The sequence below is a fragment of the Macrobrachium rosenbergii genome, chromosome 32, assembly GCF_040412425.1.
Source record: "Macrobrachium rosenbergii isolate ZJJX-2024 chromosome 32, ASM4041242v1, whole genome shotgun sequence".
NCBI classification, from domain to species: Eukaryota; Metazoa; Arthropoda; class Malacostraca; order Decapoda; family Palaemonidae; genus Macrobrachium; species Macrobrachium rosenbergii.
In genome coordinates this window covers 10239125-10257407 of record NC_089772.1, presented here as the reverse complement: position 1 = coordinate 10257407, position 18283 = coordinate 10239125, and the positions used below count along the sequence as shown (strand labels likewise).

Genomic DNA, 18283 nt, shown 5'->3' with positions numbered 1-18283 from the left:
TTTCATATTATATACAAATCTGGAGAAACGTACGAAGCTGATGGACTGTCCTCAAAAAGAGCAAATTGAAAGCTAAAACATTTCTTTGCGCGCGCGCGTGTGTGTGTGTTTGTGTTCTGAGAGAACACTGAGTTGTCTGAGTGCATCCTCTTTATTCAAGAATACATTGGGTTATCTGTGCCTGTGGAACCTTGAGGAATTCCAGTTTTCGTCTGGCGTTGAAGACTCATCGTTGCATTTCTACTTTTAAACAAATATTCTCTTTCAGGACTCTGTTTTTTCCAAGTGGACGGCACATTAACCATAACCAAGGAAGAAGATGCTGTAGTTAAACGTAGCCAGTGACCTTGAAATTGCGTGCTTGCTTACAAAAATACAACGATTGCGTGATTTTCCTCAAAACTGAAAGCATTAAGCAATGATATGTGTGAACAGTGTTTTTGGCTTGATAATCTCTATTGAAACAAAGAAAATGCCACATGCAGTATGCAGCTATTCAAACAAGTAAGTTAAAAAAGATTCTTTATATTTTTTTATTAAGTAAGTTTCATGACACTTACCACATTCTTTACCTTTGAAACAAAATTGACAGTAAAATCTATATCGGGGAGCTGGAGAGGGTCGCTGGAATAATCGCTTAACCGAAGTATTCTGGAGATGAAAGGGCGAAAAGGGGAGAAGCGTCTAAGTGATAAGTCAGAAAAAGTGTTCTGTGCAAGTCTCCAAATCTTGATGAAATAAATGGAAGACTAAGCAGATCTTCTAACCTTAGTTAGGTTCAAAAGCTCATATATCTAACGCCCCGTGATGTCTTGGATATGACTTATTGAGTTATAATCTATCTATCTATAATAATAAAATCCTAGTGGGTCTTTCTTGTTTGTCCCCTCGGGTGGGGGAGGGGTAGGTAGGGGATTAGGAGGGTAGGGGAAAATGATACATCCACCCTCCTCCTGCAAACTTGTTTGTCCGCACTGGTTGGGGATGGGTAGGTAGGGGATCAGGAGGGCAGGGGAGACATGACACATCCACCCTCCTCCTGCAGACCTGTTTGTCCGACCCGGGTGGGGGCGGGGTAGGTAGGGATTAGGAGAGCAGGGGAAACATGACACATCTGCCCTCCTCCTTCAAACTTGTTTGTCCGCCCCAGGTGGGGAGGGGTAGGTAGGGATGAGGGGGGTAGAGGAAACATGACACATCCACCCTCCTCCTGCAAACCTGTTTGTCTGCCCCGGGTGGGGGCAGGGCAGGTAGGGGATCAGGAGGGCAGGGGAGGCATGATGGGCAGTGCCAGGTTCCAGCGCAGCGTAGCGCTTGCCATCAAGATTATTTATAGAATCTTGCTATATGATGTGTAGGGACAGAGGAGGAATTTGAATATAATATCCGAGACTATTCAGGCTGATAGCCTGTCTTAAATGAGCAATAATATGGCAAAATCTGAATTGGGAGTGGGTGTGTTAGCAAATTTCTTCATATTTTTATGACGAAACTGAGGAGTGCTGTATTAATTATTTTTATAAATATTTTCTATTGTCCTCCATTGATCTCAAGATGTTTATTTTAATTTTCTATGTTACTATGTGATTTATTAATGCTTTAATTGAATTATGGTAAAGATTCTTGTTTATTTATGTTATCAGGACTCTTGCACTCATATTTCGTTTTCCATAGTGCGTTTTTTATATATATATATATATATATACCTGAGTTAAATACGAAGGTTAAAGACCTGCAGCCATTGATATACCCATTATCAACACGAATACTTAACTGGGATGTACTCACCTAGAGGTAAAATGAAGAAAAAAGGGAACCAGCACAGAAGGAAGACTCCAACGACTATCCCCAATGTCTTGGCTGCTTTCTTCTGTCGCCGGAATTTGGCAATTTTGCCCGGAGGTCCTGGTATCCTTCTTTCCGGGGAAGAAGAGGGAGATTCCTGCTCATGGTGGATCTCTCGCCCTCCGTGGTCGTTTTGTTGTTCCAGAGGGCGGCAGCTTCCTCCCCCCTCACTCCCCTCCTCTCCTTTTTCTTGGCTGTTAGGACTGTTCTGCCAGTTTAGTGACGTCACAGCCAGTTGCAAGTGCGGGGCTGGTGCCATGAGGCTGGCCAGTCCTCCCTTTTTCCCGCGGTGCATTCTAAGGCCAGGCTTCGCTGCAGGAGGCGGGGCGGAGTTTTTTGACTGTCCGTTCATGATGCAAGGCCCCTGAAGCCCGCCCACACCTGTTGCCAAGCCGGCAGCCATGCCTGCGGCAATGCCAACACCCATCCCACCACCGCGGTGCGCCCTAAGTGTCATAATAGCCTCGCCTTTCTTGGCCCCTCCCTTGTGAACTCTGAGTGTGACAGATGTCTTCGTGGTTTTGATGCCACTCTCGAGGAACTTGGACTGCTCAATCGCTGCTCGGTAGATACGCCAGTAAAGGATGAGAATGCAAAGGCTGGGCAGGTAAAAGGAGCCTGCGACCGAGAACAGCACGTAACCCAGCTGCTGGTTGACCGTGCACACCGTCGGGTCTGGGTCTGGAGGGGTTTTCCACCCAAACGCCGGCCCTATGGAAATCACTGTGGAGAGAACCCACACCGCCCCTATGAGGACACACATCCTCTTCTCCGTCATGATCGTCGAGTAGGCCAAAGGGCGCGTCACTCCCACGTACCTGTCGAGGGATATGACGCAGAGAGACCAGATGGAAGCCGTGCAGCACAGCACGTCGGCCGTAGCCCACACTTCGCAGAAGATCTGCCCGAAGTACCACTTGCCGGAGACCTCGAGCGTGGCACTGAAGGGAAGCACCGTCGTCCCCAAGAGGAGGTCAGCCACGGCCAGGTTGACGATGAGGTAGTGGGTGGAGGAGCGCAGGTTTCGAGACATGAACACTGCCAGAAGCACCAGAACGTTCCCTCCGATTGTCAGGACGACGATGCTCGCCAGCACCACCGACTTGAAGACGGCCTCGACGATGGCTCTGCTGGTCTCGTCGTCTGCCCCCGCGGCGCCTGCCAGCAGCTCCACGACGTCGTCCCCCGGCGTCGTCGAAGAGATGTTGGCTGCGGTGGCGTTGAGGGCGACGTCGTCGAGGAGGTCGTCCTCGTCCCTCTTGCCGTAATCATAATCATAGTCGTAATCATAATCGTAGTCGTCATCGTCGTAGATCCAGGAAGTGTTTAAGAACCTTAGAGTAGTTGGTCCTTGGTACCAGTATGTGTAGTTTCTCGCTGTCATCCTTCGAACACCAGCCTCTCTTTTCTCCTGGTGGTTTACATGATTCGAGACGTGTTGCTGCTGGAGGAGGGCTTGTGAAATTGTACCGCGGATGGTGCAAGCGTCATTTTCGTCTGTTTCGCAGAAGGTCCTCGACCGGCGACGGTGAATTCGTTCCCTCTGCTTTCCACGTAAATGGTTGTGCTAGCCCAAGCTAACATTAAATGTTAGTGGTCATCTTGTTTCCATTTTTACACCCATAATTTAGTAATCGTTTTTCTGGAACAGACTGTGTCATCGTGCGTGGTATGAGCACATGTCGACTGTTTTGATGTATATACCATGGTTATTCTGCTTCTTATCCTAGTGTTTAATGCATAGTGTAACTTTCGCTCATACTCTCTAGGTTATTTGCATTATGTCGTTGGTACGTATATTCTTCTACAACACGCCGATCCTGCCATGTTTCATGTACTAATATTAAAGGTTCCACTTAACTGCATTTAAGCTTCTAATAAGCTTTCCTGCCAAGTGCAATCGAATTGTGCGTCCACTCCATTTTTTACGCGTGCAAGCCGGGTTAAATATATGAGGATGTCTTAATTTAATTCCAATATGTTCCATATAAATTACTTCATAACCTTTCATATGCCATGACCTTGAAGGCAGACCACAGGCATAGAGTGACCACCCGACACTTGTGCCGCATTTATCACCTCCCCTCTCAGGTAGAAGATAACCAAAATCACATCTGGACCCCAGGTCCCTCCCCCCCCTGCCGGCCACCCCCCCGGTCCTTTTCCACTCCCGCAACACCCAATCAGAGGTCACTGATTTACGATGCCTGCAATAATGATGGTGTTCCCCTCGTCCTCCAGTAAGTTATTAGTTTCAATTGCTGGGCAACTTTTCGCCCTCACTCTACTAATGACCGCTTTGGAATTTATGACGTTTTGCGCAATGATTATGGATGGATTTTCTATCTATGCATTGCCTGCCTTTCAATTTTCAAAGCATGTCTCCTAATACGCCTTTGACTTTATTTAATCATTTTTTTTTCCGACCGTAATATTAACAAACCATTCCATATTTGATACATTATGGAACATCTTAGATTTGGAACACAATTCCTTTTACGTCACATGAACAAAACATCGATTGGAATAAGATGTCACATCCGTCCAGCTGAAAACCGAGCCCCACTTAGCGATGTTCTTATTAATGATGTTCCAGAGCAATGAGCGCAGCACCCGATGTTGCCAGAGCGAGGTCTTGACCCACACTGACCCAAGAGCGAGCTTAGAGCTGCAGCTCGTAGGCCGCGCACCGCTTCCCCCTCACCGTTGGTGGTGGCCTGCCTTGGCAGTCGTGCCACACACGACCTTTGCCCTTTGCCTGTGACAAATGGGAGCAATTACTGAGAGAGAGAGAGAGAGAGAGAGAGAGAGAGAGAGAGAGATCGAACGTTGAGAAAGATTTAGATGGAATCATTATAGTGACAAACTGATGTAACAGTTATTATAAATCTATTAAAGGGAGTAAAACCCAATGATAATTTTACTTGATTAAGACATGAATGAAGGTAACATATAATTCTACGTCATCAGTCCCTCATATTACATAGTCATTCCAAAACTGTGCTTTTCTTATGAGCCTGTAGAAAGTCGATAATCGTTTCTTCCACGCCAAATCTTCATTTCTTTGTTTAGTTTTGTGTACGGTGAGTTTGTTCTCGTTCGAATGCTAATGAAAATGATTCACGCGGATACTTTTTTTTACTAGTAATAATTGATTTTTCATCAATTAATGTTAAGTGACTCTCAGCAGGCGTCTTCTGTGAAGCTGTACTTTCATTCCACCTTGTTCTTACCTTGAATGTATACACGATAAATAAAGGAACGTGGGAAAATCCCCCCCTCCCCTCCAAAAAATAATAATCTTCATTATAACACTATATTTGGGAAGCGATCTAATTTGAGATTTCTTTCCTGGCCGACGATCACTTGTATGCATTCTCTCTCTCTCTCTCTCTCTCTCTCTCTCTCTCTCTCTCTGACTGGAGAAAAATTGGGCGATGAATTGCAAAGCTCATGTATGATATGTATTAAAAAATTTTTGGAGATTGCCTGCTTGTATGAAAAAATTAATTCAGAATTTCCTATAATTTCTTTTGTTGGGTTGTGTTAATATCTGTATCCTGTATCCTGAAATCAAATCTGTTCGATCTTTGGCTGAACCGGTTTATAATATATCCGTAACCGGAAGTGAAATCTTGTTGGCTTGGTGTAGAAGTTATATCGTGCTAACATTTCCACTTTGCTTTTCAATTTTTATTGCACTTCTATATGATTTATTTTCCAGTCGGACAAATCTTGTTAGATTTAGTGCTCAGGGCATTATCCAACTCCAAGCGCATTTTTAGCATGACTGAGCCTATTGCGCTAAGTTTTATGGATGTTTGCACGTGTTGGTTTCCCTGGAAGAGTCTCACCGAGGCCCTGGAAAATTCAGGTTTTGTTTTCCATATTTTGTGTGTCGAAATTGGTTTTTTTATTTTCTTGAAACTTTTTTGTAAGTTCAACGATCAATCCGTGTTGAATTATGTGAGAGTACTTCTACGCACACATTAGCACCATCCGTTGGTGTAGTTCCTCGTTGGACGAGTCGGTAGAGTTCTCGGCTAGCACTCTGCTAGGCCCGAGTTCGAGTTTCCGGCTGGCCAATGAAGAATTAGAGGAATTTATGTCTGGTGGTAGAAATTCATTTCTCCGTATAATGTGGTTCGGATTCCACGATAAGCTGTAGGTTCAGTTGCTAGGTAACCAATTGGTTCTTAGCCTCGTAAAACAAGTCTAATCCTTCGGGCCAACGCTCTCTAGGAGAGCTGTCAATCAGCTCAGTGGTCTGGTTAAACTAAGGTATACTTAACTTCATCTATTGTTTGAAAAAGTCTGATATGTAACTATGGATATTTAAATTGTTTTTGTTTGTAAGAGAATTTCAACATTGGCGAAAAAAAACATTTGTCCTTTATGGCTTCTACCGCAGGAAGATGGCTGGCTCCGATGCAGCACCTCCATTCCATTACTTCATGTTTAAAGTGATAATTTTTGTCTTACTTACATTATTTATTGTATATGACTGTTGCCATTCAATCCCCCAATTGATGAGCGTTTCGTTGTACGCGAATTGTTTAGTTTTTTTTTTTTTTTTTGCGTGATTTTGAGTTCTAATTTTTAGATACTACTTTCTAGCTTTTAGGAAGGAAGATAGCGACCGTGAAAGATTGACTGATTGGCGGATTGATTGACTTAACTCTGTAAGCTAAACACACTTCTGTGTTCGTCGAAATACATTATTTGCTTGATAATTATTTCCTTTCAAATATTGATAAAATTGTTCATAAGAGTTAATAGATTCAAACACGAGCAGAAATATTCTCGCACTTCAAAATCATTTAGTTCTTCATGAAAGCTGTTAAGAAATGTTCAGTAATGAAATATGATCATATCTTGTCAAGAATAACACTTGTGGCAACAAACATTACCACGTTACTCAACTGCGTATTCTTCAAAAACTTTGGAAAGAGATTATTATCATCTTGACAGTCAGCAAAAGCCTCTTCAGGTCAACAAGACGAGAGAGAGAGTTTCTGAGATGAAGAAAGCCTAATAAATACCGATTACCATCTTCATCACTGCAATTTCAATAAAAAGAAGTGACGACAGAACCATATTGGCTTTAAATATTGAAGTGTAAATTAGATCCCTTTAACGAACGGATGCTTGGTGCTTGTGGTATCATTCTCACTGCTGCCTCATGTAAATTTTTCCGTTTGATGGTAAAACGGCGAACATCCCCGTAATTTTGCAGAATGGAAGACGCCTCTTTGTTCGGTTAACAAAAGTTCGAGTGCCGTCCAGGATTTCATGACTTCTTTTGATAGGGTTCCGATGAAATCGACCAAAGAGAGAGAAACGAGAGGCGAGGCCTTTAATGCGCAATGGAAATAAGGCTCTGAAATTCTTGAAGCAGAGGAAATGAAAGAAATTTTTCCAATAAAACTTTTAAGACGTGCCCAAAAGGATGTCTTACTGCCAAAGTATCGGAAAAATTTCACTCTCCTCTTCCAAAAAAACAGGGATTGAAGGCCACGGAATATCTATCTATCTATCTGTCTGTTTATAATGTAATGTATATATATGTATATATATTTGTGTGTATAAATATATATATATATGTATAAATATATATATATATATATATATATATATATATATATATATATATATATATATATATATATATATATATATATATTATATATATATTCTTAAGTGACGCAAAAAATGTGCAAATATAATATCCATATATAAATTATTATATATGTGTGTGTGTGTGTGTGTGTGTGTGTATTTGCATTTGCACATTTTTGCGTCACTGAAGAATGAATAAGAAATGAAAGACTCGTGCGTTAACATAAAGTTGGGATACGTAAAATTTTTTTTATTGCCATCAGTTTTCTTGGCTGGAGAATGGCTACACATTTCTTAGCTCCTAATCGATGGAAATTTGGAAGACCTCTGGGGATATAGTTTTTCGCCCCCTGTGCTGTTGAAGACACAAGAAAATCATGTAAATAAAGGCAGTTTAACGCTACAAATCGTCGGCTACATCCTTGGAATAATTTTAGTTCCCTTGACTCTGTGTGTGCGGAGAAACGGAAAACATTAGTAATAACAGTACTTTCTTCGGCGTCATGTTATTGGAGATGCAGAAAACCAATGGAAAAACTTTAATTATTGCGGCTTCATTTTGTAGTAACTGCAATTTCGTGCTCTTATTGACAGTGATTCCAAAGACCTTTGGAGTATTTTAGGCTTCTTGTAGTTGAAGATGTCGAATACCAGGGCATTAGATAAACTGAATTCCTGTATAATACCGGAGACACAGAAAACGTCTAGGAGAACAATATTTACTTTAGCGCTCTATTTTTGGAGATACACAAAACTTGGAGTAACAGCACTTTATTGCTTTTTCCTGTAGTAGCATTTGTGAAGTTCTTTCTGCCTTAGCCAGATGAATTTTTATTTGGCATTTTTTTTGTGCCCGTTACGAGAATCAGTCAGAAAATTACATGAATTATGAACAGTTTATTTTTTGTTTTTTTTTGTTTTCGAAGTTTCATCTTTATCAAACCCCGTAAAGCGGTCTAGTCATAAAAAAACCTAGCCTATGAATAAGAAAAAAAAATCTTGATTGCAATAGTTTTAGCGCTAGAAACTGTAGCTGACTAGTCCAAAGATGGTTAAGGTTGGAGATAGACGACAGAGTCCAGGAAAGGTGTTGAAAATACCCTTCTAAAGCAATTGCCAATTTACAGAATTTTCGTCAGTGAAGACAAAGTATGTTGATTTCATAGCCGGGTAAAGCTGACTGTCCGCAGACCCGTAAAATTAATCTTGTTTTATGTCTCCACGGTAATACGAGAGAGAGAGAGAGAGAGAGAGAGAGAGAGAGAGAGAGAGAGAGAGAGAGAGAGGGTGGTTGTGGGGGAGGGACCTAGATGCAAACTTCGGCCCCTGTCTCCTCTATGCAAGTAATTTTTTCGTTAAATCATTAACCCGGACCCAAACTTGTGTTGAAGACTTTGTCTTCTAAGCTCATTAGCCTTCGTCTTTCACTAACTTTGAGGCCTCTCTATGGAACTCCCGGAATATGGTTAATCGAATTCTCCTCGCGACTTCCTGGTTCTCCACGCTTGGAAATTTTAGATCAGTCTACCTAGAGTATTGTTCCTCGTTTCAGGCACCAGTGGAAATCATGAATTTTTCGTTGGGTGATTTCTCCAGTAAAAGTATCTATTCTTTCATGAAACTGAAAGTTTCACACACACAGTGTTATCAAGTAACGAGATTTTGTAGCGTGTTATCAGAAACTATACTTAAAAAATATACTCACTTTCTGAAAAAGGGTCTCCTGTAAATTTGTATTCGTTGGTTATGGACGATTCCTCTTTATCATTTGCGGACATGAAACAAAAGAAGATACGCTCTTTGGCCATTTACCACCACATTTTCCTCCTCAGAGGTGTTGCCTCCAGGAGATGCCAGCTTCCCGTTTTCAGCAATTCTTTTGGGATGGGGTTGCTAGCTCCGCCCCCTTCCCACAGGAGTTGCAGCATCCCGGAGTCGAGTAACTGCCATTTGCATAATTCACTGTATATGTCAACAGACACATTGGCTTTATCACATTACTCTGCATAATTCAATATAAAGGTCAACAGACGCAATGGCTTTATCACATTACCCTGGCTGTGCTTGTTTTTTTGAGCAATTTAAATTTATGATTTTAGTCATTTTTAAGCAGGTTATTCGCTGCGCTGGAGATCGTGAAAATCTCAGACCCTTCTCATTGTCTTGTTCAAAGTTATCCCACCGACTTGAGGCTCGTAAAAATTCTAAGAAAGGAGAGTGGAGCGGACCTACACCTCTTTATCAAGGGCTTTGTACGGGACTTCCGTTGTGTTTGCTTATCCCGGGAAGAGTGTGTCTCAGTAACAAAAGAAATTATAATGGAGGCGGCGTGTAGTGAAGATGGAGAAGTAGTTCCCTCCAAGGTTATATTGCTTCCTATGGCTCTATTTTCTCGGGGTATTCCTGGCGCTTATGTCGACCCTTTTTGAGAAACAACAGTGGAAAGTGTTGCCGAGAGCAGTCATTTGTCTCGTATTGTTGAGTAATTTATTTCCTTGTTCCCTTTTCATTCACAGAATAGTTTCACCACGTTAATCGTACACATTTCCCGTAGGAGAACCGAGACTAATGAGAATAATATTTTTAAGTGAAACACGTATTATACAAGTGTTGGAAGTTCTTAGACAACAAAATGAAGTCCCCCATCTTCTCTTATTACTTTATCTGCATCTGTGTATGATACATTCCCATTAATGTTTTTTTAGATTTAGTGCTGTTAGATGCTTTTGTATTAATTGGTATTGGTACCTCTGACTGTCTCATTACCAAGGACATCTTGGTAAATGTTCTAAATTCCCACCACCGCAGTTGAAAATCTGTGACTAAAACCACGTGTCAGCATGGAAGTAGAGTGTGATTGTATTGTAAAATATTATTGTTGACACTCGCTCCGTCAAAGAATTGCAAATTTCAGCCTTACTCATTATCACTAGGAGAGCTAGAAATTTTTACCAAATGATTAACTTTGATTTGGTGAGTCGTGCAGAACGTCTTACTGAAACGGGCCAAGTGCAACATGGGGTAATATGCCATCTTTTGATTAAGTACGTCTATTCTCTTCCCTTATTTGGTAACTTAATTGCAGAGCAGTGAGCCGCTTCATAGGTCCTTAAGACTAGAATGTCATCTTTTAGTGTTCCCTCGCTTAGTTCGATGCTTTTTTCGTTTGCTCAAAGTAAGTGAAATACGGTATTAAAACTCCGTAGTTTTTCTATTTTTCCCGATTTTTCTCTGACGGTAAATCATTTTTCCTTACTAGCTATCTGCTACTTGCCAGGACTCGCTACTGTCGGCCTTTCTTTCCTACTGACGGGTGCCTCAGGGCTCAAAGAGGTTTGTAGCCTCGCCTGTTAACCTTCCATTTCACGCCATTTCACTGGCACGATCATAAATCACATTAAAGAAATCACGTTCATATCCTTAAATTATCACCTACTCATTCCTAATGACTTACGGGCTGCTCTCTGAGCAAGAGCCCGTGCTGGCATAAAGCCAGCTTAATAAAAAACATCAACAACAAATGTTTAATAGCCTCTTTTTTTCTTTAAATGAATATCACCAGATAATTGCTGTTTACGTTTTTTTGTAGTGACCTAAGGTTTATTTTGTTTTTTCCTTGTAGGTTAGTGTTCTTTAATCTTAATTTGTTTCTAGTAGTAACTAGCAACGTGATTGCTGGCAATGAAATTAAGTTAATACACGTTGCCGGTGATGGAACACTTATAACGGTTATTCACTTCTTCCATAAGTTTATTGATTACCCACTTTTATACCTTGCGCGTTATCCAAGATTAAGGTGGTACCTTCACCTTTGTGCTATAGTTTCTGCAGTACTTCCAAAAATAAATTTATATCATGCAGTTAGAAAATATCAATTTCACCCTATTTGTAGTAACTATTCTCCTGTTTGTATGTCTAGCCTCGTAGGATCTTTTTTTTCTTCGGGAAAAAGCTGCCCAAATTGGTTGCGTCCTGTTTGCTAACAAAAGCAGCTATGATTTAGACAGACATTAGAAAATATCCTGCTTTACCTCTTTCCTAATTTGTATATACTGAATAAGTCCACTATTTCCATTATTATTTTGCCTTTGGAACTAGTGTGTGCTACATGATTTGTAAGGCATCAACAATCATTTTTTGTTGAAGTGGCACCTTGTCACGCTTCCCTTTGCAGGAGGAATTATACTCATTTTTCACCAAAACTAAGAATGTGTCGTCCTGGCAGTGTGAGAAATTTTAATGCTCTTATGTTTAAAGAGGCTGAACATTTACCTTTGCATTACTTCTTGTTTTGCATGTAGATTGATCTTTCCTTCAGTTTATTCACTTTCTTATCATCGAGTTGTTGATATCGTCTTGGAATGGAAAACTTGTCTCTGACAACAAGGAAATAAAATGGAATAATAAACAAATGTTTTGCCAGTACTAGAGGTAGTCATGGGTTGTAGCTGGAGATGGCAGTTGGTGGTGGTTGACTAAGTGAGAGATCAGAAGCGAAAATAAAGGCATATTGATGTCAACACAAGACCAAAACACTTCCCACAATATGTGCAAATAAAGTAGGTGGTCAGATGCCAACTTCATATCTGTGCGACAAAATGTTAACAGACTATAGAGACCATCAGCCACCTCGTAATTGAATACCCAGCAACAGCTCAAAGTGATTGCAAAGAAAATGGCCTACCACTTACAGGCGAGAGGCACAGACGTTCAGGAACATGAAAAAAAAAATCTAGGTACGTTGGGACTGTGATATAAGGACTGAACATGTGATACAGGCTTGAAAACCAGACCTAACCCTGGTAAAGGAAAGAAACCCAGAAAGGAGCTCTGCTAGATGTAGCCATACTTAAGGACAAAAGCAGAGAAAAGACAGAAAAGTACCGAGATCTGAAGACGGAAACAAGAGCACTATGGCAAACTGAAATGGACGTAGCACTTATCATATTAAGATCAGTAGGAGTATTCCCAGAGGACCTCATGAGAGCCTGTAGATGATCTCGCACTAGGCTTCCTCCAGAAAAGTGTACTGATGGCCACAGCAAGGATAATTAGAAGAATATTTGAACCCCAAAAAAACGAGGTAGGTAGGGATCAGATCCTCAAGGAACCAGGTTACAACCCGGATCGAGACTCGGAGGTAACGACCTAGTAAGGTTGCGAGAAAACAAAAAAGAAATGGTAATTAATCCCTCGACTACCACTTGGTCCATGGGACCCATTTTTATTGGGACCTGTCTGACGTTCCTTTAGGCAAAATATAAATTGTATATTTTGAGTTTATTGTGCCGTTTACCTCAGTGTAGTTGTTATGTATTGAGTTTGTAATTGGCTGCAGTCAAGAATGAGTTGTGTGAAGCATGTCATTGTACTTTTAAATGTACTTTCAGGCTAGCTCAGTGCAGTGGATAAGGGCGATCTAATGCAATGCTGTTGCTAAGGGAATCCACCAACCACGTTAGTTCTTTATTTTTAACATTCTGTTGGCTAATAATTAAGAAGTGCATACATATATCGCTGCCAAATAGTGAACGTTGTGACTCTCTTCCAAGACTTGTAGGTGTTTAATTCTCTCTCTCTCTCTCTCTCTCTCTCTCTCTCTCTCTCTCTCTCTCTCTCTCTCTCTGAGAGAAAAGAGCTGCCTCTGGGAATGGCTAAAGAACTGTCCATTTCCTTTTTCAAGTAAGAGAGGGTTCGAGAAGTCTTCTTGGGAAGTCTTCCATGTTAGTTTTTTTTGGTTACCTTATAATGTGAATCTCACGAATTACAATAATGTTAGCATATGTTTTAAAAGATACTAGTTCAGAGAAGCAACTTAAATATGAGAATACAGAATGTAAAAGTAATTCGCAGAATTTGATTACTTTGAGCCTGATACGACGATCTCTGTACCTGAAATGTACGAGAGATGTAACGGAGGAGTTTAGTAGGAAAATGCCTTTTGATGCACGATGTTTACAAGACTGGGGAATTTTAGCTTTGATATTCCTGCGAAGGACCCTGCAGTGGTTATTGGAAACAGATAGAAAATTGTTCTAAAGGGGCCACCCTTTAAAAATGGTGTTGTTTTCCATCAAGCATCTGCAGTGCCTGTATCTTTATATAGATTATTCCAAACATCCGTTGAGCTTTTAACTCATGTTTTATATTTGTGTTCTTAAGTTCTTGCCTTTCGTCGTCTCCGGTTTTCGATTTTTTTTTTTTTTTTTTTGCTGGGCTTCAACTGTTTCATTTTGTTTTTATGGTAGACTGCACATTAACTGAGACATTAACTGAGACACAGGGAAAGCTTCAAAGGAACTGGAACAGACTTTTGAGTGGGGAGGGCTTTGGTCAGAAACCATGTGAGCACAAGAGGGGAAAGACTTACAAATCAAGTTTGGTCTCGTATATATATTCGAGATTCTCTGTAGTATATTTTTGGAATCTAATAATTTGCATTACTATGTAATAAGAAATGCCAAGACATTTCGACATTAATCTTGTACACCGCTGTCAAGGATAAAGCCAGAAGGTTTACGAAACAACATTTTGTAAATGCATGTTGTTTCGCTCTTAATGCCATGTTTCCTCTGTTTTTATAGAGGGATCAGAGGATTTCGTCCTTTGTTTTGCCGAGTCGAAACTTTTATTTATTTAATTTGGGGGGCGAGTAGTTCACTGTATTTCGTATGCAAGGGAAGCATCACTTTATAGTACATATTATTAATCTGATTTTGTTTCTTATTACCTTTTAGAAGATATATGGAATTTGTTGTGAAAACATTTAAATTCAGATATACATATACTGTGTAATTATAACAATCTATTTAGCGATTACAGGAACCATGTATTATACCAAGAGAAAGGAAAGCATTTGGATTATATTTCACTAAATCATTCCCCTAGAAGACGTAAAGCTTCGTAAGGCATTGTAGTAGTTCAGTGTCTTCCTGTAATGCTATGAGAGCAATGTGGATAAATATGAAAATGGGCTGGCGCCTTCGTTGACATTTATAGCCCCTTGCGAGTTCTTCGGTAAAGTAGTTCGCTGCAGTAAGTTCATAGGCGTGTCTTGGCATTCTGGTTTTACGTTGGTTGTGTGACAAAGTGTAATGGCGTTACGTATTCCAGGCTGTGTTTAATATTGTTGTAGTTGCTCCTTTGGCTTTGTGGCAGCTATATTATGGCCGGAAATACACACAGCTTAGGTTTAGATGTTCAAGTCCATTAGTGTATCCCTTCCTCTCTTGAATTTTATTTTACACACTTTTTTTTCTGCGATCAACTTTATTTCTCTTGTGAGAAGATTGGGGTCTAGACTCTTAATTCTGTAACTAGCATGGCAGTCAGGATTAAAAGTTATTTTCCTTACTGTAGTGATTATCGTTCTGGAATGCCTCTTCCAGAATGCATTACCTAACCAAAAGTGTAATAATCAGATGAACTAATTCGGGTTAGAATCCTGGGAAGGTTAGTTATGTATACCATATATAATTTCCTTTGGCGATAATTTAATTCTTTAGTTATTTTAAGCTTAATTTGAAAATATATAAAAAATAAGTGAAACTGACCACGAGTGAAAGGTTGTGATTCTCGTGGTAGAAGTTACACACACACACACACACACACTGGATATTCGAGTTTACGCAAATTCAAGCTATGGTCGTGTATAATTTCGTTTATTCTGTTGTGAATGTCGAATGGAATTTTTATGCAAAGCCCAGTTTTTGTCGTTTATATTTATTAAAAGACTCGGGGTTTTATTCAAATTCTGAGTGCTGGATTTCTTGACATTTGAATAACTGAATACCATTGCTTTTATCCTCGATGGAGTTCTCTTGATTTCTTATCCTCACTCTGGTAAAATAACATTGCAAATTTATTAATTTTAATAGACATTAAAAGAAAGATAAAGGAAAGATAATGCATTATGTCCCCTTTCTAGTGAATGATGCACGTATTCTTTTGTTTGTTTTTACTTATCAATGACAATTCATAGCACTGAAACCATTTATTTGTACTTATTTTCCAGATTTATCGTATTATCTTTGATTATGAGGTTCTAGGTCATTTCACGTATTGTTCCTCATTGGACGGGTTGGTATCGTTCCCGGGTAGCACTCTGCTGGGCCCGCGTTCGATTCTCCGGCCGGCCAATGAAGAGTTAGAGAAATTTATTTCTCGTTATAATGTGGTTCGGATTCCACAATAAGCTGTAGGTCCTGTTGCTAAGTAACCAATTGGTTCTTAGCCACGTAAAATAAGTATAATCCTTCGGGACAGCCCTAAGAGAGCTGTTAATCAGCTTAGTGGTCTGGTTAAACTAAGGTATACGTAACTTAGATCATTTCACTTCACGCTACCATTGATCCCTTGACTCAAGTCAAGGTTGGAAATGATTTAGTCTTTTGGGAACACTTTTTACTCGTAAAAGGTCACTCGTTGTTTAATCATGCTCCCCTTTGAACCGTGATTTTCTTGACCTTGAAGTGTAGTCAAAGTTACAGTTGTTTAAGGATAAGTACCCTGGTTAAGTTTGGAATGTCGCTTTTTAGTTTTCTGTAACAGAAAACTGTTGAGGTGGCTATTCGTCTGTCCGTCGGCACTTTTTCTGTCCGCCCTCAGATCTTAAAAACTACTGAGGCTAGAGGGCTGCAAAATGATATGTTGATCATCTACCCTCCAATCATCAAACATACCAAATTGCAGCCATGTAGCCTCAGTAGTTTTTATTTTATTCAAGGTTAAAGTTAGCCATGACCGTGCATCTGGCACCGCTATAGGTGCCAACAACACAGCCACCACCGGGCCGTGGGTGAAAGTTTCATGGGCTGTGGCTATGAGTTTCATTGGCCGTGGTTTAGAGCTTCATATAGCATTATGCGCTATACACAAAACCCGATTGCTCCGAAGAACCTTCTGCGCATTTTTCATTTGTTTCTTAATTAAGATATTATTACGGTGACGGTCACTTCAGCAATCAGTGGCTACTCATGGTTCCTAGAAGGCTTGAACTGCTATAGATTAGGTATTTTGTATTTTGATTTTGATTTTGTGTGGTAATTACTTTTTTTCTTTAAGCTGCATCCAGGTGCACCCAACGATTTCTATATGCTTTCGATTTTCATAAAGCAGTCCGTTCAGCATTCGGGAAACTGTACAACTGCTCAGATAAGTCGGCGTTCTAGTTTTCCTTCTGATGTCCTCAGCAGAGGCCGGAAAATACAGAGAAGAAGAAAAGAAGCGTTTGTAAACAAAGCTCGACGAGAAAGTCAGCTTGAAGCATGCCGAGGGCATGGTCGCTTTCTCACTCTCTGGCGGAGCAAGTGGTACCGCGTTCATTTCTCAGCTGGGTGACCACCGCCGGGTCCCCGAAATGGACAAGGAAGTAATAATATGGGCCCGTTGCTTAAAAGTGCAGAGTGCTTCTGTTTAACCTAAGCAGTGAATTAATATAGGGTTCTTATACAGCTGTTGGAGATTGCAGCTGGAGTGGAGAGAAAATTCTCTCTCTCTCTCTCTCTCTCTCTCTCTCTCTCTCTCTCTCTCTCTCTCTCTCTCTCTCTGCCAGGGTTTATGACTTGTTTTCCGTACAATGAAGGTATAGAGGATTAAAAACCATGAATCGCAAATATTCTAGAATCTTCATAGGATGCTGTTCATTACACAAATGGCTGAAATGTTCTCTAGTGTTTAAAATGTCGTATGTATGTCGAATCGTATTTGGGAAATCATTTATAATGTAAGTACCCCTTGATTAATATTTCAGATCGATTATCACCACTGATAGGAATGCTGGTCCTGATAAGAAGATACGAGGATGTAAAATACGAGTAAAAATGCGTCGAAGTTTCATTGGAGCATTCGAGTTTTCTGTACGGAGTATAATGCTGTATGAAACTCTCAGCCATAAAACTCATAAAACTTTCAGCCAGGTGCACGATCTGTTGAAGACTACTGGCCTGTGCGGTTTTGGATTGGAGGGTGGATGATCAACATATTTTGCAACCTCTTGAGTAGTTTTTAAGATCTGAGGGCGGGCGGACGGACAAAGCGATCAAGTGAAAATGCGCCGAAGTACACGAGTTTTTGTACAGCGTATCATGCTGTATGAAAATCAAAACTACGGGCCATGAAGCTCTCAACCGCGGCCCACGAAACTTTCAGCCACGACCTGCTGGTGGCCTGTGTGGTTGGCTCATATAACGGTGCCAGACACACGATCATGGCTAACTTTAACCTCAAATAAAATAAAAACTACTCAGGCTAGAGGGCTGCAATTTGGTATGTTTGATGATTGGAGAGTGGATGATCAACATGCCATTTTGCAGCCCTCTAGCCTCAGTGGTTTTTAAGATGTGAGGGCGGACAGAAAAATTGCGGACGGACAGACAAATAGCCATCTCAGTAGTTTTCTTTTACAGAAAACTAAATAAACACAACGTTTGTGTTTATATGGAATAAGTTTAGTTCCTGAATGCAGGACTTCATGACCACAGTGCCGCCATGTTTAAAGAATAGGCAAATCCCTATTGATTTCCGATACAAAATGCCACTTACGCTCTTTTCCAGAAAATACTTTACGGCCAATTATTGAAGTGCCCTTGTGCCAGAGCTTATGGAACTCGTGTGAAGTGTACATACCAGAAGTGCAATACACCGCAAAGCTAGCTGATTAGAGGTGAAGCTTGCATTTCCGTAAAACTCATGACCAGTGTATTTATGGTGTTTTACAATCTCTAGTTTATTTAAGTCTTCCTTTTTAGATCTATATTGTCCTGGCTTTGTCTGTCCGTCCGCGCTTTATTCTGTCCGCACTTTTTTCTGTCCCTACTTT

General features: G+C 40.5%; 2 protein-coding genes across 2 annotated transcripts in view; one reads left to right on the top strand and one right to left on the bottom strand.

The window, feature by feature from the left end:
- Window positions 1-4492, bottom strand: part of LOC136855656 (alpha-1A adrenergic receptor-like) — an 84098-nt gene extending 79606 nt beyond the window's left edge. Inside the window, exon 1 of the mRNA XM_067132864.1 lies at window positions 1789-4492. Within this exon, the coding sequence (XP_066988965.1) occupies window positions 1789-3229 (1441 nt within the window). The 5' untranslated portion in view covers window positions 3230-4492. The remainder of the gene's footprint in view (window positions 1-1788) is intronic.
- LOC136855657 (glucose-6-phosphatase 2-like) overlaps window positions 1-18283 on the top strand; it is a 774122-nt gene that overhangs the window by 368287 nt on the left and 387552 nt on the right. The gene's annotated exons all lie outside the window — the stretch shown is intronic.